This window comes from Hyperolius riggenbachi, chromosome 4 (assembly GCF_040937935.1).
Source record: "Hyperolius riggenbachi isolate aHypRig1 chromosome 4, aHypRig1.pri, whole genome shotgun sequence".
In the NCBI taxonomy this organism is placed as follows: Eukaryota; Metazoa; Chordata; class Amphibia; order Anura; family Hyperoliidae; genus Hyperolius; species Hyperolius riggenbachi.
Window position 1 is genome coordinate 800857 of NC_090649.1, and position 24795 is coordinate 825651.

Sequence of the window (24795 nt, forward strand, 5' to 3'; positions counted from 1 at the left end):
CAGGACTGTACCATGTACTAAAAGCGCAGGTGTATGCCAGGATTGTACCATACACTAATCGTTCAGGTGTATGCTAGGACTGTACCATGCACTGATAAGGCAGTTGTATGCCAGGACTGTACCATGCACTGATAGTGCAGGTGTATGCCAGGACTGTACCATGCACTGATAGGGCAGGTGTATGCCAGGACTGTACCATGCACTGATAGTGCAGGTGTGTGCCAGGACTGTACCATGCACTGATAGCACAGGTGTGTGCCAGGACTGTACCATGCACTGATAGGGCAGGTGTATGCTAGGACTGTACCATGCTCTGATAGTGCAGGTGTGTGCCAGGACTGTACCATGCACTAATAGCACAGGTGTGTGCCAGGACTGTACCATGCACTGATAGGGCAGGTGTATGCCAGGACTGTACCATGCACTGATAGGGAAGGTGTATGCCAGGACTGTACCATGCACTGATAGGGCAGGTGTATGCCAGGACTGTACCATGCACTGATGGGGCAGGTGTATGCCAGGACTGTACCATGCACTGATAGTGCAGGTGTATGCCAGGACTGAACCATGCACTGATAGTGCAGGTGTATGCCAGGACTATACCATGCACTAATAGGGCAGGTGTATGCCAGGACTGAACCATGCACTGATAGTGCAGGTGTATGCCAGGACTGTACCATGCACTGATAGGGCAGGTGTATGCCAGGACTGAACCATGCACTGATAGGGCAGGTGTATGCCAGGACTGTACCATGCACTAATAGCGCAGGCGTATGCTATGACTGTACCATGCACTGATAGTGCAGGTGTGTGCCAGGACTGTACCATGTACTGATAGCGCAGATGTGTGCCAGGACTGTACCATGCACTAAAAGCGCAGGTGTATGCCAGGACTGTACCATGCACTGATAGCGCAGGTGTGTGCCAGGACTGTACCATGCACTGATAGCGCAGATGTGTGCCAGGACTGTACCATGCACTAAAAGCGCAGGTGTATGCCAGGATTGTACCATACACTAATCGTTCAGGTGTATGCTAGGACTGTACCATGCACTGATAAGGCAGTTGTATGCCAGGACTGTACCATGCACTGATAGTGCAGGTGAATGCCAGGACTGTACCATGCACTGATAGGGCAGGTGTATGCCAGGACTGTACCATGCACTGATAGCACAGGTGTGTGCCAGGACTGTACCATGCACTGATAGGGCAGGTGTATTCCAGGACTGTACCATGCACTGATAGTGCAGGTGTATGCCAGGACTGTACCATGCACTGATGGGGCAGGTGTATGCCAGGACTGTACCATGCACTGATAGCGCAGGTGTGTGCCAGGACTGTACCATGTACTGATAGTGCAGGTGTATGCCAGGACTGTACCATGCTCTGATAGCGCAGGTGTATGCCAGGACTGTACCATGCACTGATAGCACAGGTGTGTGCCAGGACTGTACCATGCACTGATAGGGCAGGTGTATGCTAGGACTGTACCATGCTCTGATAGTGCAGGTGTGTGCCAGGACTGTACCATGCACTGATAGCACAGGTGTGTGCCAGGACTGTACCATGCACTGATAGGGCAGGTGTATGCCAGGACTGTACCATGCATTGATAGGGAAGGTGTATGCCAGGACTGTACCATGCACTGATAGGGCAGGTGTATGCCAGGACTGAACCATGCACTGATAGTGCAGGTGTATGCCAGGACTGTACCATGCACTGATAGGGCAGGTGTATGCCAGGACTGAACCATGCACTGATAGGGCAGGTGTATGCCAGGACTGTACCATGCACTAATAGCGCAGGCGTATGCTATGACTGTACCATGCACTGATAGTGCAGGTGTGTGCCAGGACTGTACCATGCACTGAAAGCGCAGGTGTGTGCCAGGACTGTACCATGCACTAATAGCACAGGTGTGTGCCAGGACTGTACCATGCACTGATAGGGCAGGTGTATGCCAGGACTGTACCATGCACTGATAGGGCAGGTGTATGCCAGGACTGTACCATGCACTGATAGGGAAGGTGTATGCCAGGACTGTACCATGCACTGATAGGGCAGGTGTATGCCAGGACTGTACCATGCACTGATGGGGCAGGTGTATGCCAGGACTGTACCATGCACTGATAGTGCAGGTGTATGCCAGGACTGAACCATGCACTGATAGTGCAGGTGTATGCCAGGACTATACCATGCACTAATAGGGCAGGTGTATGCCAGGACTGAACCATGCACTGATAGTGCAGGTGTATGCCAGGACTGTACCATGCACTGATAGGGCAGGTGTATGCCAGGACTGAACCATGCACTGATAGGGCAGGTGTATGCCAGGACTGTACCATGCACTAATAGCGCAGGCGTATGCTATGACTGTACCATGCACTGATAGTGCAGGTGTGTGCCAGGACTGTACCATGCACTAATAGCGCAGGCGTATGCTATGACTGTACCATGCACTGATAGTGCAGGTGTGTGCCAGGACTGTACCATGCACTGAAAGCGCAGGTGTGTGCCAGGACTGTACCATGCACTAATAGCACAGGTGTGTGCCAGGACTGTACCATGCACTGATAGGGCAGGTGTATGCCAGGACTGTACCATGCACTGATAGGGCAGGTGTATGCCAGGACTGTACCATGCACTGATAGGGAAGGTGTATGCCAGGACTGTACCATGCACTGATAGGGCAGGTGTATGCCAGGACTGTACCATGCACTGATGGGGCAGGTGTATGCCAGGACTGTACCATGCACTGATAGTGCAGGTGTATGCCAGGACTGAACCATGCACTGATAGTGCAGGTGTATGCCAGGACTATACCATGCACTAATAGGGCAGGTGTATGCCAGGACTGAACCATGCACTGATAGTGCAGGTGTATGCCAGGACTGTACCATGCACTGATAGGGCAGGTGTATGCCAGGACTGAACCATGCACTGATAGGGCAGGTGTATGCCAGGACTGTACCATGCACTAATAGCGCAGGCGTATGCTATGACTGTACCATGCACTGATAGCGCAGATGTGTGCCAGGACTGTACCATGCACTAAAAGCGCAGGTGTATGCCAGGACTGTACCATGCACTGATAGCGCAGGTGTGTGCCAGGACTGTACCATGCACTGATAGCGCAGATGTGTGCCAGGACTGTACCATGCACTAAACGCGCAGGTGTATGCCAGGATTGTACCATACACTAATCGTTCAGGTGTATGCTAGGACTGTACCATGCACTGATAAGGCAGTTGTATGCCAGGACTGTACCATGCACTGATAGTGCAGGTGAATGCCAGGACTGTACCATGCACTGATAGGGCAGGTGTATGCCAGGACTGTACCATGCACTGATAGCACAGGTGTGTGCCAGGACTGTACCATGCACTGATAGGGCAGGTGTATTCCAGGACTGTACCATGCACTGATAGTGCAGGTGTATGCCAGGACTGTACCATGCACTGATGGGGCAGGTGTATGCCAGGACTGTACCATGCACTGATAGCGCAGGTGTGTGCCAGGACTGTACCATGTACTGATAGTGCAGGTGTATGCCAGGACTGTACCATGCTCTGATAGCGCAGGTGTATGCCAGGACTGTACCATGCACTGATAGGGCAGGTGTATGCCAGGACTGTACCATGCACTGATAGCACAGGTGTGTGCCAGGACTGTACCATGCACTAATAGCGCAGGTGTGTGCCAGGACTGTACCATGTACTGATAGTGCAGGTGTATGCCAGGACTGTACCATGCACTGATAGCGCAGGTGTGTGCCAGGACTGTACCATGTACTGATAGTGCAGGTGTATGCCAGGACTGTACCATGCTCTGATAGCGCAGGTGTATGCCAGGACTGTACCATGCACTGATAGCACAGGTGTGTGCCAGGACTGTACCATGCACTGATAGGGCAGGTGTATGCTAGGACTGTACCATGCTCTGATAGTGCAGGTGTGTGCCAGGACTGTACCATGCACTGATAGCACAGGTGTGTGCCAGGACTGTACCATGCACTGATAGGGCAGGTGTATGCCAGGACTGTACCATGCATTGATAGGGAAGGTGTATGCCAGGACTGTACCATGCACTGATAGGGCAGGTGTATGCCAGGACTGAACCATGCACTGATAGTGCAGGTGTATGCCAGGACTGTACCATGCACTGATAGGGCAGGTGTATGCCAGGACTGAACCATGCACTGATAGGGCAGGTGTATGCCAGGACTGTACCATGCACTAATAGCGCAGGCGTATGCTATGACTGTACCATGCACTGATAGTGCAGGTGTGTGCCAGGACTGTACCATGCACTGAAAGCGCAGGTGTGTGCCAGGACTGTACCATGCACTAATAGCACAGGTGTGTGCCAGGACTGTACCATGCACTGATAGGGCAGGTGTATGCCAGGACTGTACCATGCACTGATAGGGCAGGTGTATGCCAGGACTGTACCATGCACTGATAGGGAAGGTGTATGCCAGGACTGTACCATGCACTGATAGGGCAGGTGTATGCCAGGACTGTACCATGCACTGATGGGGCAGGTGTATGCCAGGACTGTACCATGCACTGATAGTGCAGGTGTATGCCAGGACTGAACCATGCACTGATAGTGCAGGTGTATGCCAGGACTATACCATGCACTAATAGGGCAGGTGTATGCCAGGACTGAACCATGCACTGATAGTGCAGGTGTATGCCAGGACTGTACCATGCACTGATAGGGCAGGTGTATGCCAGGACTGAACCATGCACTGATAGGGCAGGTGTATGCCAGGACTGTACCATGCACTAATAGCGCAGGCGTATGCTATGACTGTACCATGCACTGATAGTGCAGGTGTGTGCCAGGACTGTACCATGCACTAATAGCGCAGGCGTATGCTATGACTGTACCATGCACTGATAGTGCAGGTGTGTGCCAGGACTGTACCATGCACTGAAAGCGCAGGTGTGTGCCAGGACTGTACCATGCACTAATAGCACAGGTGTGTGCCAGGACTGTACCATGCACTGATAGGGCAGGTGTATGCCAGGACTGTACCATGCACTGATAGGGCAGGTGTATGCCAGGACTGTACCATGCACTGATAGGGAAGGTGTATGCCAGGACTGTACCATGCACTGATAGGGCAGGTGTATGCCAGGACTGTACCATGCACTGATGGGGCAGGTGTATGCCAGGACTGTACCATGCACTGATAGTGCAGGTGTATGCCAGGACTGAACCATGCACTGATAGTGCAGGTGTATGCCAGGACTATACCATGCACTAATAGGGCAGGTGTATGCCAGGACTGAACCATGCACTGATAGTGCAGGTGTATGCCAGGACTGTACCATGCACTGATAGGGCAGGTGTATGCCAGGACTGAACCATGCACTGATAGGGCAGGTGTATGCCAGGACTGTACCATGCACTAATAGCGCAGGCGTATGCTATGACTGTACCATGCACTGATAGCGCAGATGTGTGCCAGGACTGTACCATGCACTAAAAGCGCAGGTGTATGCCAGGACTGTACCATGCACTGATAGCGCAGGTGTGTGCCAGGACTGTACCATGCACTGATAGCGCAGATGTGTGCCAGGACTGTACCATGCACTAAACGCGCAGGTGTATGCCAGGATTGTACCATACACTAATCGTTCAGGTGTATGCTAGGACTGTACCATGCACTGATAAGGCAGTTGTATGCCAGGACTGTACCATGCACTGATAGTGCAGGTGAATGCCAGGACTGTACCATGCACTGATAGGGCAGGTGTATGCCAGGACTGTACCATGCACTGATAGCACAGGTGTGTGCCAGGACTGTACCATGCACTGATAGGGCAGGTGTATTCCAGGACTGTACCATGCACTGATAGTGCAGGTGTATGCCAGGACTGTACCATGCACTGATGGGGCAGGTGTATGCCAGGACTGTACCATGCACTGATAGCGCAGGTGTGTGCCAGGACTGTACCATGTACTGATAGTGCAGGTGTATGCCAGGACTGTACCATGCTCTGATAGCGCAGGTGTATGCCAGGACTGTACCATGCACTGATAGGGCAGGTGTATGCCAGGACTGTACCATGCACTGATAGCACAGGTGTGTGCCAGGACTGTACCATGCACTGATAGGGCAGGTGTATGCTAGGACTGTACCATGCTCTGATAGTGCAGGTGTGTGCCAGGACTGTACCATGCACTGATAGCACAGGTGTGTGCCAGGACTGTACCATGCACTGATAGGGCAGGTGTATGCCAGGACTGTACCATGCATTGATAGGGAAGGTGTATGCCAGGACTGTACCATGCACTGATAGGGCAGGTGTATGCCAGGACTGTACCATGCACTGATGGGGCAGGTGTATGCCAGGACTGTACCATGCACTGATAGTGCAGGTGTATGCCAGGACTGAACCATGCACTGATAGGGCAGGTGTATGCCAGGACTGAACCATGCACTGATAGTGCAGGTGTATGCCAGGACTATACGATGCACTGATAGGGCAGGTGTATGCCAGGACTGAACCATGCACTGATAGTGCAGGTGTATGCCAGGACTGTACCATGCACTGATAGGGCAGGTGTATGCCAGGACTGAACCATGCACTGATAGGGCAGGTGTATGCCAGGACTGTACCATGCACTAATAGCGCAGGCGTATGCTATGACTGTACCATGCACTGATAGTGCAGGTGTGTGCCAGGACTGTACCATGTACTGATAGCGCAGATGTGTGCCAGGACTGTACCATGCACTGAAAGCGCAGGTGTATGCCAGGACTGTACCATGCACTGATAGCGCAGGTGTGTGCCAGGACTGTACAATGTACTGATAGCGCAGATGTGTGCCAGGACTGTACCATGCACTAAAAGCGCAGGTGTATGCCAGGATTGTACCATGCACTGATAAGGCAGTTGTATGCCAGGACTGTACCATGCACTGATAGTGCAGGTGTATGCCAGGACTGTACCATGCACTGATAGGGCAAGTGTATGCCAGGACTGTACCATGCACTGATAGCACAGGTGTGTGCCAGGACTGTACCATGCACTGATAGGGCAGGTGTATTCCAGGACTGTACCATGCACTGATAGTGCAGGTGTATGCCAGGACTGTACCATGCACTGATGGGGCAGGTGTATGCCAGGACTGTACCATGCACTGATAGCGCAGGTGTGTGCCAGGACTGTACCATGTACTGATAGTGCAGGTGTATGCCAGGACTGTACCATGCTCTGATAGCGCAGGTGTATGCCAGGACTGTACCATGCACTGATAGCGCAGGTGTATGCCAGGACTGTACCATGCACTGATAGCACAGGTGTGTGCCAGGACTGTACCATGCACTGATAGGGCAGGTGTATTCCAGGACTGTACCATGCACTGATAGTGCAGGTGTATGCCAGGACTGTACCATGCACTGATGGGGCAGGTGTATGCCAGGACTGTACCATGCACTGATAGCGCAGGTGTGTGCCAGGACTGTACCATGCACTGATAGCACAGGTGTGTGCCAGGGCTGTACCATGCACTGATAGGGCAGGTGTATGCCAGGACTGTACCATGCACTGATAGGGAAGGTGTATGCCAGGACTGTACCATGCACTGATAGGGCAGGTGTATGCCAGGACTGTACCATGCACTGATGGGGCAGGTGTATGCCAGGACTGTACCATGCACTGATAGTGCAGGTGTATGCCAGGACTGAACCATGCACTGATAGGGCAGGTGTATGCCAGGACTGAACCATGCACTGATAGTGCAGGTGTATGCCAGGACTGTACCATGCACTGATAGCGCAGGTGTATGCCAGGACTGTATCATGCACTGATAGGGCAGGTGTATGCCAGGACTGTACCATGCACTGATAGCACAGGTGTGTGCTAGGACTGTACCATGCTCTGATAGTGCAGGTGTATGCTAGGACTGTACCATGCACTGATAGTGCAGGTGTATGCCAGGACTCTACCATGCACTGATAGGGCAGGTGTATGCCAGGACTGAACCATGCACTGATAGTGCATGTGTATGCCAGGACTGTACCATGCACTGATAGGGCAGGTGTATGCCAGGACTGTACCATGCACTAATAGCGCAGGCGTATGCTATGACTGTACCATGCACTGATAGTGCAGGTGTGTGCCAGGACTGTACCATGTACTGATAGCGCAGATGTGTGCCAGGACTGTACCATGCACTAAAAGCGCAGGTGTATGCCAGGATTGTACCATACACTAATCGTTCAGGTGTATGCTAGGACTGTACCATGCACTGATAAGGCAGTTGTATGCCAGGACTGTACCATGCACTGATAGGGCAGGTGTATGCCAGGACTGTACCATGCACTGATAGCACAGGTGTGTGCCAGGACTGTACCATGCACTGATAGGGCAGGTGTATTCCAGGACTGTACCATGCACTGATAGTGCAGGTGTATGCCAGGACTGTACCATGCACTGATGGGGCAGGTGTATGCCAGGACTGTACCATGCACTGATAGCGCAGGTGTGTGCCAGGACTGTACCATGTACTGATAGTGCAGGTGTATGCCAGGACTGTACCATGCACTGATGGGGCAGGTGTATGCCAGGACTGTACCATGCACTGATAGCGCAGGTGTGTGCCAGGACTGTACCATGTACTGATAGTGCAGGTGTATGCCAGGACTGTACCATGCTCTGATAGCGCAGGTGTATGCCAGGACTGTACCATGCACTGATAGCGCAGGTGTATGCCAGGACTGTACCATGCACTGATAGCGCAGGTTTATGCCAGGACTGAACCATGCACTGATAGCGCAGGTGTATGCTAGGACTGTACGTTGCTTTGATAGGGCAGGTGTATGCCAGGACTGTACCATGCACTGATAGGGAAGGTGTATGCTAGGACTGTACCATGCACTGATAGGGCAGAAGTATGCCAGGACTGTACCATGCACTGATAGGGCAGGTGTATGCCAGGACTGTACCATGCACTGATAGGGCAAGTGTATACCAGGACTGTACCATGCTCTGATAGCGCAGGTGTATGCCAGGACTGTACCATGCACTGATAGCGCAGGTGTATGCCAGGACTGTACCATGCACTGATAGCACAGGTGTGTGCCAGGACTGTACCATGCACTGATAGGGCAGGTGTATTCCAGGACTGTACCATGCACTGATAGTGCAGGTGTATGCCAGGACTGTACCATGCACTGATGGGGCAGGTGTATGCCAGGACTGTACCATGCACTGATAGCGCAGGTGTGTGCCAGGACTGTACCATGCACTGATAGCACAGGTGTGTGCCAGGGCTGTACCATGCACTGATAGGGCAGGTGTATGCCAGGACTGTACCATGCACTGATAGGGAAGGTGTATGCCAGGACTGTACCATGCACTGATAGGGCAGGTGTATGCCAGGACTGTACCATGCACTGATGGGGCAGGTGTATGCCAGGACTGTACCATGCACTGATAGTGCAGGTGTATGCCAGGACTGAACCATGCACTGATAGGGCAGGTGTATGCCAGGACTGAACCATGCACTGATAGTGCAGGTGTATGCCAGGACTGTACCATGCACTGATAGCGCAGGTGTATGCCAGGACTGTATCATGCACTGATAGGGCAGGTGTATGCCAGGACTGTACCATGCACTGATAGCACAGGTGTGTGCTAGGACTGTACCATGCTCTGATAGTGCAGGTGTATGCTAGGACTGTACCATGCACTGATAGTGCAGGTGTATGCCAGGACTCTACCATGCACTGATAGGGCAGGTGTATGCCAGGACTGAACCATGCACTGATAGTGCATGTGTATGCCAGGACTGTACCATGCACTGATAGGGCAGGTGTATGCCAGGACTGTACCATGCACTAATAGCGCAGGCGTATGCTATGACTGTACCATGCACTGATAGTGCAGGTGTGTGCCAGGACTGTACCATGTACTGATAGCGCAGATGTGTGCCAGGACTGTACCATGCACTAAAAGCGCAGGTGTATGCCAGGATTGTACCATACACTAATCGTTCAGGTGTATGCTATCAGTGATAAGGCAGTTGTATGCCAGGACTGTACCATGCACTGATAGGGCAGGTGTATGCCAGGACTGTACCATGCACTGATAGCACAGGTGTGTGCCAGGACTGTACCATGCACTGATAGGGCAGGTGTATTCCAGGACTGTACCATGCACTGATAGTGCAGGTGTATGCCAGGACTGTACCATGCACTGATAGCGCAGGTGTGTGCCAGGACTGTACCATGTACTGATAGTGCAGGTGTATGCCAGGACTGTACCATGCACTGATGGGGCAGGTGTATGCCAGGACTGTACCATGCACTGATAGCGCAGGTGTGTGCCAGGACTGTACCATGTACTGATAGTGCAGGTGTATGCCAGGACTGTACCATGCACTGATGGGGCAGGTGTATGCCAGGACTGTACCATGCACTAATAGCGCAGGTGTGTGCCAGGACTGTACCATGTACTGATAGTGCAGGTGTATGCCAGGACTGTACCATGCTCTGATAGCGCAGGTGTATGCCAGGACTGTACCATGCACTGATAGCGCAGGTGTATGCCAGGACTGTACCATGCACTGATAGCGCAGGTTTATGCCAGGACTGAACCATGCACTGATAGCGCAGGTGTATGCTAGGACTGTACGTTGCTTTGATAGGGCAGGTGTATGCCAGGACTGTACCATGCACTGATAGGGAAGGTGTATGCTAGGACTGTACCATGCACTGATAGGGCAGAAGTATGCCAGGACTGTACCATGCACTGATAGGGCAGGTGTATGCCAGGACTGTACCATGCACTGATAGGGCAAGTGTATGCCAGGACTGTACCATGCACTGATAGCACAGGTGTGTGCCAGGACTGTACCATGCACTGATAGTGCAGGTGTATGCCAGGACTGTACCATGCACTAATAGTGCAGGTGTATGCTAGGACTGTACCATGCACTGATAGTGCAGGTGTATACCAGGACTGTACCATGCACTGATAGTGCAGGTGTATGCTAGGACTGTACCATGCACTGATAGCACAGGTGTGTGCCAGGACTGTACCATGCACTGATAGGGCAGGTGTATGCTAGGACTATACCATGTACTGATAGCGCAGGGGTATGCCAGAACTGTACCATGCAATGATAGCGCAGGGGTATGCTAGGACTGTACCATGCACTGATAGGGCAGGTGTATGCCAGCACTGAACCAAGCACTGATAGTGCAGGTGTGTGCCAGGACTGTACCATGCACTGATAGGGCAGGTGTGTGCCAGGACTGTACCATGCACTGATAGCGCAGGTGTATGCCAGGACTGTACCATGCACTGATAGGGCAGGTGTGTGCTAGGACTGTACCATGCACTGATAGGGCAGGTGTGTGCTAGGACTGTACCATGCACTGATAGGGCAGGTGTGTGCCAGGACTGTACCATGCACTGATAGCACAGGTGTGTGCTAGGACTGTACCATGCACTGATAGCGCAGGTGTATGCCAGGACTGTACCATGCACTGATAGGGCAGGTGTATGCCAGCACTGAACCAAGCACTGATAGTGCAGGTGTGTGCCAGGACTGTACCATGCACTGATAGGGCAGGTGTGTGCCAGGACTGTACCATGCACTGATAGCGCAGGTGTATGCCAGGACTGTACCATGCACTGATAGCACAGGTGTGTGCCAGGACTGTACCATGCACTGATAGCGCAGGTGTATGCCAGGACTGTACCATGCACTGATAGCACAGGTGTGTGCCAGGACTGTACCATGCACTGATAGCACAGGTGTGTGCCAGGACTGTACCATGCACTGATAGGGCAGGTGTATGCCAGGACTGTACCATGCACTGATAGCACAGGTGTGTGCCAGGACTGTACCATGCACTGATAGCGCAGGTGTATGCCAGGACTGTACCATGCACTGATAGCACAGGTGTGTGCCAGGACTGTACCATGCACTGATAGCGCAGGTGTATGCCAGGACTGTACCATGCACTGATAGCACAGGTGTGTGCCAGGACTGTACCATGCACTGATAGCACAGGTGTGTGCCAGGACTGTACCATGCACTGATAGCACAGGTGTGTGCTAGGACTGTACCATGCACTGATAGCGCAGGTGTATGCCAGGACTGTACCATGCACTGATAGCACAGGTGTGTGCCAGGACTGTACCATGTACTGATCATGATGTCTCTTTACATACAGAGAGGTGATCAGCGCAGCAGATGGAGGTCAGATATCGCTGGACTGGAATGATAATCAGGAGAGCTCACAGTACCCAGAATCCTCCTCTCGTCCCACAATCCTCCTGCTACCAGGACTGACCGGGAACAGTGAACAGTCCTACGTGCTGCACATGGTGGGGCAGGCCCGCAAGGACGGCTACATGCACTGATAGCGCAGGTGTATGCCGGGACTGTACCATGCACTGATAGCACAGGTGTGTGCCAGGACTGTACCATGCACTGATAGCGCAGGTGTGTGCCAGGACTGTACCATGCACTGATAGCGCAGGTGTATGCCAGGACTGTACCATGTACTGATAGTGCAGGTGTATGCCAGGACTGTACCATGCTCTGATAGTGCAGGTGTATGCCAGGACTGTACCATGCACTGATAGCGCAGGTGTATGCCAGGACTGTACCATGCACTGATAGCGCAGGTGTATGCCAGGACTGTACCATGCACTGATAGGGCAGGTGTATGCCAGGACTGTATCATGCACTGATAGGGCAATTGTATGCCAGGACTGTACTTTGCACTGATAGTGCAGGTGTATGCCAGGACTGTACCATGCTCTGATAGTGCAGGTGTATGCCAGGACTGTACCATGCACTGATAGCGCAGGTTTATGCCAGGACTGAACCATGCACTGATAGGGCAGGTGTATGCTAGGACTGTACCATGCACTGATAGGGAAGGTGTTTGCCAGGACTGTACCATGCACTGATAGGGCAGGTGTATGCTAGGACTGTACCATGCACTGATAGGGAAGGTGTTTGCCAGGACTGTACCATGCACTGATAGGGCAGGTGTATGCCAGGACTGTACCATGCACTGATAGGGCAGGTGTATGCCAGGACTGTACCATGCACTGATAGGGCAGGTTTGTGCCAGGACTGTACCATGCACTGATAGCGCAAGTGTATGCCAGGACTGTACCATGCACTGATAGCACAGGTGTGTGCCAGGACTGTACCATGCACTGATAGTGCAGGTGTATGCCAGGACTGTACCATGCACTAATAGTGCAGGTGTATGCTAGGACTGTACCATGCACTGATAGTGCAGGTGTATGCCAGGACTGTACCATGCACTGATAGTGCAGGTGTATGCTAGGACTGTACCATGCACTGATAGCACAGGTGTGTGCCAGGACTGTACCATGCACTGATAGGGCAGGTGTATGCTAGGACTATACCATGTACTGATAGTGCAGGTGTATGCCAGGACTGTACCATGCACTGATAGCGCAGGTGTATGCTAGGACTGTACCATGCTCTGATAGTGCAGGTGTATGCTAGGACTATACCATGCTCTGATAGTGCAGGTGTATGCCAGAACTGTACCATGCACTGATAGCGCAGGGGTATGCTAGGACTGTACCATGCACTGATAGGGCAGGTGTATGCCAGCACTGAACCATGCACTGATAGTGCAGGTGTGTGCCAGGACTGTACCATGCACTGATAGGGCAGGTGTGTGCCAGGACTGTACCATGCACTGATAGTGCAGGTGTATGCCAGGACTGTACCATGCACTGATAGCACAGGTGTGTGCTAGGACTGTACCATGCACTGATAGGGCAGGTGTGTGCCAGGACTGTACCATGCACTGATAGCACAGGTGTGTGCTAGGACTGTACCATGCACTGATAGCGCAGGTGTATGCCAGGACTGTACCATGCACTGATAGCACAGGTGTGTGCCAGGACTGTACCATGCACTGATAGTGCAGGTGTATGCCAGGACTGTACCATGCACTGATAGCACAGGTGTGTGCCAGGACTGTACCATGCACTGATAGTGCAGGTGTGTGCCAGGACTGTACCATGCACTGATAGCACAGGTGTGTGCTAGGACTGTACCATGCACTGATAGCGCAGGTGTATGCCAGGACTGTACCATGCACTGATAGCACAGGTGTGTGCCAGGACTGTACTATGCACTGATAGCGCAGGTGTATGCCAGGACTGTACCATGCACTGATAGCACAGGTGTGTGCCAGGACTGTACCATGCACTGATAGCGCAGGTGTATGCCAGGACTGTACCATGCACTGATAGCACAGGTGTGTGCCAGGACTGTACCATGTACTGATCATGATGTCTCTTTACATACAGAGAGGTGATCAGCACAGCAGATGGAGGTCAGATATCGCTGGACTGGAATGATAATCAGGAGAGCTCACAGTACCCAGAATCCTCCTCTCGTCCCACAATCCTCCTGCTACCAGGACTGACCGGGAACAGTGAACAGTCCTACGTGCTGCACATGGTGGGGCAGGCCCGCAAGGACGGCTACAGGTAACCTCACCATGCTTATGTGGCCATCATCGGAGAGGGACACATCCAACTAGTCCCTCCTATTCTCCTCCCACAGGAGCAGGGATACACCTATCTAGTCCCTCCCATTCTCCTCCCACAGGAGGGAGGATAGATCCACCTAGTCCCTCCCATTCTCCTCCCACAGGAGCAGGGATACACCCAGCTAGTCCCTCCCATTCTCCTCCCACAGGAGGGAGGATAGATCCACCTAGCCCCTCCCATTCTCCTCCCACAGGAGGGGGCACATCCACATAGACCCTCCTATTCTCCTCCCACAGGAGTGGGGATACACCCACCTAGTCCCTCCCATTCGCCTCCCACAGGAGTGGGGATACATCCACCAGTACTTCTCATTCTCCTCCCACAGGAGGGAGGATACACCCACCTAGTCCCTCCCATTCTCCCCCCACATGAGTGGGGATACATCCACCAAGTACCTCCCATTCTCCTCCCACAGGTGCACTTATTATAATTGGTCAAAATTGGATTACAATTCAAAAGCAATATTAGCCAATTAAATGGCTCATATGTCAATGCACAATCCCTTCCACACAGAGAGTTCCAGGGGTTCCCTTCTGCACAGAGAGTTCCAGGGGTTCCCTTCTGCACAGAGTTCCGGAGGTTCCCTTCTGCACTGAGAGTTCCAGGGGTTACCTTCTACACAGAGAGTTCCAGGGGTTCCCTTCCACACAGAGCTCCAGGGGTTCCCTTCTGCACAGAGAGTTCCAGGGGTTCCCTTCTGCACAGAGAGTTCCGGGGGTTCCCTTCTGCACAGAGAGTTCCGGGGGTTATCTTCTGCACAGAGAGTACTGGGTGTTCCCTTCTGCACAGAGAGTTCCAGGGGTTCCCTTCTGCACAGAGAGTTCCGGGGGTTCACTTCTGCACAGAGAGTTCCGGGGGTTATCTTCTGCACAGAGAGTACTGGGTGTTCCCTTCTGCACAGAGAGTTCCAGGGGTTCCCTTCTGCACAGAGAGTTCCGGGGGTTCCCTTCTGCACTGAGAGTTCCAGGGGTTCCCTTCCACACAGAGTCCCAGGGGTTCCCTTCTGCACAGAGAGTTCCAGGGGTTCCCTTCTGCACAGAGCGTTCCGGGGGTTCCCTTCTGCACAGAGCGTTCCAGGGGTTCCCTTCTACACAGAGAGTCCCGGGGGTTCCCTTCTGCACAGAGACTTCCGGGAGTTCCCTTCTGCACAGAGAGTTCCGGGGGTTCCCTTCTGCACAGAGAGTTCCGGGGGTTCCCTTCTTCACAGAGAGTTCCGGGTGTTCCCTTCTGCACAGAGAGTTCCGGGGGTTGCCTTCTGCACAGAGAGTTCCGGGGGTTGCCTTCTGCACAGAGAGTTCCGGGGGTTGCCTTCTGCACAGAGAGTTCCGGGGGTTGCCTTCTGCACAGAGAGTTCCGGGGGTTCCCTTCTGCACAGAGAGTTCCGGGGGTTCCCTTCTGCACAGAGTCCCGGGGGTTCCCTTCTGCACAGAGAGTTCCGGGGGTTCCCTTCTGCACAGAGAGTTCCAGGGGTTCCCTTCTGCACAGAGAGTGTCTGGGGGTTACCTTCTGCACAGAGAGTACCGGGGGTTCCCTTCTGCACATAGAGTCCCATGGGTTCCCTTCTGCACAGAGAGTTCCAGGGGTTCCCTTCTGCACAGAGAGTTCCAGGGGTTACCTTCTGCACAGAGAGTTTCCGGGGGTTACCTTCTGCACAGAGTACCGGGGGTTCCCTTCTGCACAGAGAGTTCCGGGGGTTCCCTTCTGCACAGAGAGTTCCGGGGGTTCCCTTCTGCACAGAGAGTTCCGGGGGTTCCCTCCTGCACAGAGAGTTCCAGGGGTTCCCTTCTGCACAGAGAGTTCCAGGGGTTCCCTCCTGCACAGAGTACCGGGGGTTCACTTCTGCACAAAGAGTTCCGGGGGTTATCTTCTGCACAGAGGGTACTGGGTGTTCCCTTCTGCACAGAGAGTTCCAGGGGTTCCCGTCTGCACAGAGAGTTCCAGGGGTTCCCTCCTGCACAGAGAGTTCCGGGGGTTATCTTCTGCACAGAGAGTTCCGGGGGTTTCCTTCTGCACAGAGAGTACTGGGTGTTCCCTTCTGCACAGAGTTCCGGGGGTTCCCTCAAGCACAGAGAGTCTCGGGGGTTATCTTCTGCACAGAGTGTACCGGGTGTTCCCTTCTGCACAGAGTGTTCCAGGGGTTCCGTTCTGCACAGAGAGTTTCGGGGGTTCCCTCCTGCACAGAGTACCGGGGGTTCACTTCTGCACAGAGAGTTCCGGGGGTTATCTTCTGCACAGAGATTACTGGGTGTTCCCTTCTGCACAGAGAGTTCCGGGGGTTCCCTTCTGCACAGAGAGTACCGGGGGTTCCTTTCTGCACAGAGAGTTCCAGGGGTTTCCTTCTGCACAGAGAGTTCCGGGGGTTCCCTTCTGCACAGAGAGTTCCGGGGGTTCCCTTCTGCACAGAGAATCCCATGGGTCAGCTTCTGCACAGAGAGTTCCAGGGGTTCCCTTCTGCACAGAGAGTTCCAGGGGTTCTCTCCTGCACAGAGAGTTCCAGGGGGTTCCCTTCTGCACAGAGAGTTCGGGGGTTCCCTCCTGCACAGAGTACAGGGGGTTCACTTCTGCACAGAGAGTACCGGGGGTTCCCTTCTGCACAGAGAGTACCGGGGGTTACCTTCTGCACTGAGAGTTCCGGGGGTTCCCTCCTGCACAGAGTACCGGGGGTTCACTTCTGCACAGAGAGTTCCGGGGGTTATCTTCTGCACAGAGAGTACTGGGTGTTCCCTTCTGCACAGAGAGTTCCAGGGGTTCCCTTCTGCACAGAGAGTACCGGGTGTTCCCTTCTGCACAGAGAGTTCCAGGGGTTCCCTTCTGCACAGAGAGTTCCAGGGGTTCCCTTCTGCACAGAGCGTTCCGGGGGTTCCCTTCTGCACAGAGAGTTCCAGGGGTTCCCTTCTGCACAGAGAGTTCCAGGGGTTCCCTTCTGCACAGAGCGTTCCGGGGGTTCCCTTCTGCACAGAGAGTTCCGGGGGTAACCTTCTGCACAGAGAGTTTCCGGGGGTTACCTTCTGCACAGAGAGTACCGGGGGTTCCCTTCTGCACAGAGAGTTCAAAGGGGTTCCCTTCTGCACAGAGAGTTCCAGGGGTTCCCTTCTGCACAGAGAGTTCCAGGGGTTACCTTCTGCACAGAGAGTTTCAGCTATCAACATGTGTCTACCTAACTCAGCCTTAAACTTTCACCCCCGGGATCGAGTCCAAGCCCTGCCAGATATACGAGTGCATGAGGCTTACTCTGAAGCCACCCTTACTTGTCTCAGTAGGGTTTGATGTGGGCAAGGGGCAGCCTGAAGTCATAGGAAGACCCAGAAACCAGATCAGAACATTGATCATCCCTGTCTCCACCCTGTCAGTAACTGGCCTCAGAGATATTGGGGAAAACATTACAGCACAGGTCTGAATCTTCCACAAGTTAGACAAGTCTGTGGTGGAGAGGTCAGAGAGCTGACACTCTACTAGGAGAAGCTTGAAGGCTCTGTGGTGGACACTGCTTCTCGTGGAAGACATACATAGGCAGAATTGTGAGGAGACAAGAGAAATAAGCTGTCCTTCTGATGATCACTCTCTTCTTGGGCAGGTGTGTTGTGTTTAATAACCGTGGCTCCGGTGGAGAGGAACTTCTGGTGAGTGATTCCAGTGGATGGAGATAATAATGGAGCGTCTTTGTTTAGGTTTGTGTCCTCATGCAGAGTGGACATTCAGCTTTTGCTCCTTTTCTCTCTTAAGACACATCGCACTTTCTGTGCAGCAAACACAGAGGATATGGCCAGGGTGGTGGAACACGTCAGAAGATGCCTTCCCGAAGCTCCTCTCTTGGCTGTGGGCGTCTCACTGGGAGGGTAAGTCAACCAGTCACTGTCATGATATGACATGAGGATTGTCCAGAAACAGGGAGCAGACATGGAGTCTGATGATGAACACTTTATTCTGAAGCATTTGTCAGCAAAGTTACATCCGCAGAGTAGCATACAGCTTTCACCCAGCTGTCTCACACCAAACTGACTGTTTCTCTCTCTCTACCAGACAATAAATTAGGATGGTCAACAAACACACCTCAAATGTAATCAAGTGATAAGGACAAGGCCAGTCTGCTAACACACAACAGAACAATAGTATATCCCCCACCGACTCCAGTAACACAATCACAGCAAACAAACAAGGCAGGAACAAAATACATTCAACAAAAAATACAGTTATTACATATCATACATCACATTCCTCCCCCCTTACATTCCTGGACCCCCAGGTGAACCCATTAGTTGGATGAGACTGAGGTACAGGCATGTGGCAAATCTGTCCACCTGCTCCTTCTCAACCTAGGTGGGAGTTTTGGCATACCGAGCCAGCAATGCCCGCTTCAATTCAGTAAAGTTCATTCGTTGTGCCAGAGGGAGCGATTTAAAAGTGTCACTGGCCCGGCCAGTCAGCTTTCCCAACAGGATGCGATGCCACTCACTGGTTGGGATACAATGTGTCTCACATATCAGTTCAAAGGTTTCTAAGTAGGCATCTATTTCCGCTTTACTTTCATCAAACATGGGGAATAAGGAATACAGTCTGGCAGTGTCCGTATGTGGCTGTAACATTCCCCCATGAGATCTGTTCACATTCTGTGCTATCATCTCACTCAGCACTCTAAGCAATGTGTGAAGCATGTCCTCACCTCTGGCAACACCTTCCTGGGTCTGTTCCTGAGACTGTTCCTCCAAGCCTTCATCGGTCTGCACATGTCCACTTTCACTCAGTGCCTCAGCATTACTGGCGGCTTGTATCCTCTCCATCAAAAGTTCCACAAGCTGAGGTTTCTTCAGGCCATCAGGATGTAAGCCCCTCTTACGGCATAATTTCCGAAGGGTAGTGATTTTGAGCTCTTGCAGCATCTCCTCCATACTTCTGGTCTTCCAAAGTCTGCTCTATCCCACCACTGCCACCAATATGTCATGATATGACATGAGGACTGTCCATAAACAGGGAGCAGACATGGAATCCGATGATGAACACTTTATTCTGAAGCATTTGTAAGCAAAGTTACATCAGCAGAGTAGCATACAGCTTTCCCCTAGCTGTCTCACACCAAACTGACTGTTTCTCCCTCTCTACCAGACAATAAATTAGGATGGTCAACAAACACACCTCAAATGTAATCAAGTGATAAGGACAAGGCCAGTCTGCTAACACACAACAGAACAATAGTGTATTCCCCGCTTCCATATAAAAATGGCGCCTGCGAAAAATGCCGCACAGTGATGCCGATATTTTTTTGCCGCTTATCATAATTTAGCGTTATAGCATCTGACCTTGCCGTAATTCATGGTCTGCATTACTCTTTCCTTTTGCCCGTAACGATAAATTATGTATTAGGAATTTACGGGGAGTTTAGTATCTCTCTTCCCCGATTCCTTGATGTTATTTATGCCCCGGTCTTCCCTGGTTTCTTGACTTCGGGACAGCACAGAAGCATATAAAACTGCAGTAAATACTTCCCCCTGCAGCGTCCATCCTCTGCCCGACCCTCCCATGTCCAGCTGCCCCTGCCCTGGATTAAAATACTACAAGCAGCTGGTTGAAGTATTCGCAACTCTATCTGAGCCCATCCACCAATGAGGCGGGGGGCGCTACCCCAGATCCGCCAATCACTCTCATACTCTCGTCTCTGCTCAGTCTTTGAATTGGGACCCGATGGTCTCGGAGGCGGGAGCATTGGGACCAATTAAAAGACTGAGCAGAGATGAGAGTAGCGGTGATTGGCGGATCTGGGCTAGCGCCCCCCGTCTGATTGGTGGATGGGCTCAGATAGAGTTGCGAATACGTCAGCCAGCCGCCCGGCGGATCGTTTAGAAACAGCCGTATCAGTCCGCCGACAGTGCGTACACACGCCGGACTGTCGTTTGAACGCCCACCCAGCGGGAGGTGACAACGGACCCGTTGTTGCCTCCAGTCCGGCGTGTGTACGGACCTTAACAATGTCCATATGTGGCTGTGACATTCCCGCCTGAGATCTGTTCACATTCTGTGCCATCATCTCACAAACCATCCTGAGCAATGTGTGAAGCATGTCCTCACCTCTGGCAACACCTTGCTGGGCCTGATCCATAGACTGTTCCTCCAAGCCTTCATCGTTCTGCACGTCACCTTCACCCGAGCCTTCATCAGTCTGTACGTCACCTTCACTCGGTGCCTCCGCATTACTGGTAGCGTGTATCCTGTCCACTAGAAGTTCCACAAGCTGAGGTTTCTTTAGTCCATCAGGATGTAAGTTCCTCTTACGGCATAATTTCCGAAGGGTAGTGATTTCCAGCTCCTGCAGCATCTCCTCCATGCTTCTGGTCTTCCAAAGTCTGCTCTGTCCCAGCACTGCTCACTAATATGTCATGATATGACATGAGGACTGTCCATAAATAGTGAGCAGACATGGAATCCAATGACGAACACTTTATTCTGAAGCATTTGTAAGCAAAGTAGCATACGGCTTTCACCTAGCTGACTCACACCAAAACTGACTGTTTCTAAATTAGGATTGTCAACAAACACACCTCAAATGTAATCAAGTGATAAGGACAAGGCCAGTCTGCTAACACACAACAGAACAATGGTATATCCCCCACCCGACTCCAGTAACACAATCAATGCAGAGTCCAATCACAGCAAACAAACAATGCAGGAACAAAATACATTAAGCAACAAATGCAGTTATTACATATCATACATCACAGTCACATCTGTCACTTTACAGCTCATGTTATGGCTGTTAGGAGTCCTCCAGGGAGGAAGCTGCAAATAGCATGAAGATTCTGGGTGGACCTTCCAACTGTGGAGAAAGGGCAAACATTCTTTACACCCATCTCTGATGCCTGCCGCTCCTTGTATTACAAAGGAGAATCTCCGAGAAACCTTTATTGTAGGTCGGGATGATGGTGGGCAGCAACACTGTGCCCTCTCCCATCACTTCTCCCAATCTACCCTAACCAATCACTGTGCCCTCTACAGTAATCTCTCTCCATCACCCTCCACCTATAACTGTGCCCCCTCCAGTCACTATATATCATCACATCCTCCTGAGTTATGTGGCCTCCAGTTCTGGTCTGCAGGCTGCTCATAAGGGGAGGGTCCTATAATGCTGCTCTGTTTCTCCAGACTGGTCCTCCTGAGTCTTCTGGCCTCCAGTTCTGGTCTTCAGGCTGCACTGATAAGGGGCGGTCCCATAATGCTGCTCTATGTCTCGCTAGGATGGTCTTCCTGAGGTAACTGGCCTTCAGTTCTGGTCTGCAGGCTGCACTGATAAGGGGCGGTCCTATAATGCTGCTCTATGTCTCTCCAGGATGGTCCTTCTGAGTTATGTGGCCTCCAGTTCTGGTCTGCAGGCTGCACTGATAAGGGGCGGTCCTATAATGCTGCTCTATGTCTCTCCAGGATGATCCTCCTGAATTATCTGGCCTCCAGCGGCTCTGATTCTGGTCTTCAGGCTGCACTGATAAGGGGCGGTCCCATAATGCTGCTCTATGTCTCGCTAGGATGGTCCTTCTGAGTTATGTGGCCTCCAGTTCTGGTCTGCAGGCTGCACTGATAAGGGGCGGTCCTATAATGCTGCTCTATGTCTCGCTAGAATGGTCCTTCTGAGTTATGTGGCCTCCAGTTCTGGTCTGCAGGCTGCACTGATAAGGGGCGGTCCCATAATGCTGCTCTATGTCTCGCTAGGATGGTCTTCCTGAGGTAACTGGCCTTCAGTTCTGGTCTGCAGGCTGCACTGATAAGGGGCGGTCCTATAATGCTGCTCTATGTCTCTCCAGGATGGTCCTTCTGAGTTATGTGGCCTCCAGTTCTGGTCTGCAGGTTGCACTGATAAGGGGCGGTCCTAAAATTGCTGCTCTATGTCTCTCCAGGATGATCCTCCTGAATTATCTGGCCTCCAGCGGCTCTGATTCTGGTCTTCAGGCTGCACTGGTCTTCTCTACACCATGGGACGTGTTTGTTTCCACAGCTTCTCTGGAGAAGCCGGTAAATTATCTCCTGTTCAACCGTAACTTGACTTCTGGGATGCGGAAAACTGTGCATAAGTAAGTGTGGGGCTCCCACAGCAAAGCTAATATGTCTGCTACAGAAGGGAACCTGGATTTTTGTATTATTTCATTTCTATTGGCCAAGCCTGTGACTTCTCTTTCTTTTCAGATACCGAAGCATCATTGGAAAAGCTGTAGATGTAGATCATGTCTTGCAGGTGAGTACCTCTGACTCTAGACTGTATCTCCTAGGAGGACTTCTAGTACAGAGAAGTCCTCCTGGAAGGTACAGTCTAGAGAGGGTTCCCTGGTCACACTTCTAGTACATAGAAGTGTGACCAGGGAACCCTTTCTAGACTGTATCTCCCAGGAGGACTTCTCTGTACTAGAAGTGTGACCAGGGAACCCTCTCTAGACTTTACCTCCCAGGAGGAATTCTCTGTACTAGAGGTGTGACCAGGGAACCCTCTCTAGACTGTACCTCGCAGGAGGACTTCTCTGTACTAGAAGTGTGACCAGGGAACCCTCTCTAGACTGTACCCCCAGGAGGACTTCTCTGTACTAGAAGTGTGACCAGGGAACCCTCTCTAGACTGCACCTCCCAGGAGGACTTCTCTGTACTAGAAGTGTGACCAGGGAACCCTCTATAGACTGCACCTCCCAGGAGGACTTCTCTGTACTAGAAGTGTGACCAGGAAACCCTCTCTAGACTGTACCACTCAGGAGGACTTCTCTGTACTAGAAGTGTGACCAGGGAACCCTCTCTAGACTGTATATCCCAGGAGGACTTCTCTGTACTAGACGTGTGCCCAGGGAACCCTTTCTAGACTGTACCTTCCAGGAGGACTTCTCTGTACTAGAGGTGTGACCAGGGAACCCTCTCTAGACTGCACCTCCCAGGAGGACTTCTCTGTACTAGAAGTGTGCCCAGGGAACCCTCTCTAGACTGTACCTCTCAGGAGGACTTCTCTGTACTAGAAGTGTGCCCAGGGAACCCTTTCTAGACTGTACCTTCCAGGAGGACTTCTCTGTACTAGAGGTGTGACCAGTGAACCCTCTCTAGACTGTACCTCCCAGGAAGACTTCTCTGTACTAGGACTTCTCAGTACTAGAAGTGTGCCCAGGGAACCTTCTCTAGACTGTACCTCTCAGGAAGACTTCTCTGTACTAGAAGTGAGACCAGGGAACCCTCTCTAGACTGTACCCCCAGGAGGACTTCTCTGTACTAGAAGTGTGACCAGGGAACCCTTTCTATACTGTACCTCTCAGGAGGACTTCTCTGTACTAGAAGTGTGCCCAGGGAACCCTCTCTAGACTGTACCCCCAGGTCTTCTCTGTACTAGAAGTGTGATCAGGGAATCCTCTCTAGACTGTACCCCCAGGAGGACTTCTCTGTACTAGAAGTGTGACCAGGGAACCCTCTCTAGACTGTACCTCCCAGGAGGACTTCTCTGTACTAGAAGTGTGACCAGGGAACCCTCTCTAGACTGTACCTCCCCGGAAGACTTCTCTGTACTAGAAGTGTGACCAGGGAACCCTCTCTAGACTGTACCCCGAGGAGGACTTCTCTGTACTAAAAGTGTGGCCAGGGAACCCTTTCTAGACTGTACCTCTCAAGAGGACTTCTCTGTTCTAGAAGTGTGACCAGGTAACCCTCTCTAGACTGTGCCTCGCAGGAGGACTTCTCTGTACTAGAAGTGTGACCAGGGAACCCTCTCTACACTGTACCTCTCAGGAGGACTTCTCTGTACTAGAAGTGTACCCAGGGAACCCTCTCTAGACTGTACCTCCCAGGAAGACTTCTCTGTACTAGAAGTGTGACCAGGGAACCCTCTCTAGACTGTACCCCCAGGAGGACTTCTCTGTACTAGAAGTGTGGCCAGGGAACCCTTTCTAGACTGTACCTCTCAAGAGGACTTCTAGTACAGAGAAGTGTGGCCAGGTAACCCTCTCTAGACTGTGCCTCGCAGGACTTCTCTGTACTAGAAGTGTGACCAGGGAACCCTCTCTAGACTGTACCTCTCAGGAGGACTTCTCTGTACTAAAGTGTGCCCAGGGAACCCTCTCTAGACTGTACCTTCCAGGATGACTTCTCTGTACTAGAAGTGTGACCAGGGAACCCTCTCTAGACTGTACCCCCTAGGAGGACTTCTCTGTACTAGAAGTGTGACCAGGGAACCCTCTCTAGACTGCACCTCCCAGGAGAACTTCTC

The 24795-nt window shown here is 52.1% G+C and overlaps 1 protein-coding gene across 1 annotated transcript in view; it reads left to right on the top strand.

The window, feature by feature from the left end:
* Positions 1 to 24795, top strand: part of ABHD1 (abhydrolase domain containing 1) — a 115898-nt gene that overhangs the window by 40818 nt on the left and 50285 nt on the right. Inside the window, exons 3-7 of the mRNA XM_068278906.1 lie at positions 14343 to 14525; positions 18163 to 18208; positions 18312 to 18424; positions 22466 to 22639; positions 22752 to 22800. Of these exons, the coding sequence (XP_068135007.1) occupies positions 14343 to 14525; positions 18163 to 18208; positions 18312 to 18424; positions 22466 to 22639; positions 22752 to 22800 (565 nt within the window). The remainder of the gene's footprint in view (positions 1 to 14342; positions 14526 to 18162; positions 18209 to 18311; positions 18425 to 22465; positions 22640 to 22751; positions 22801 to 24795) is intronic.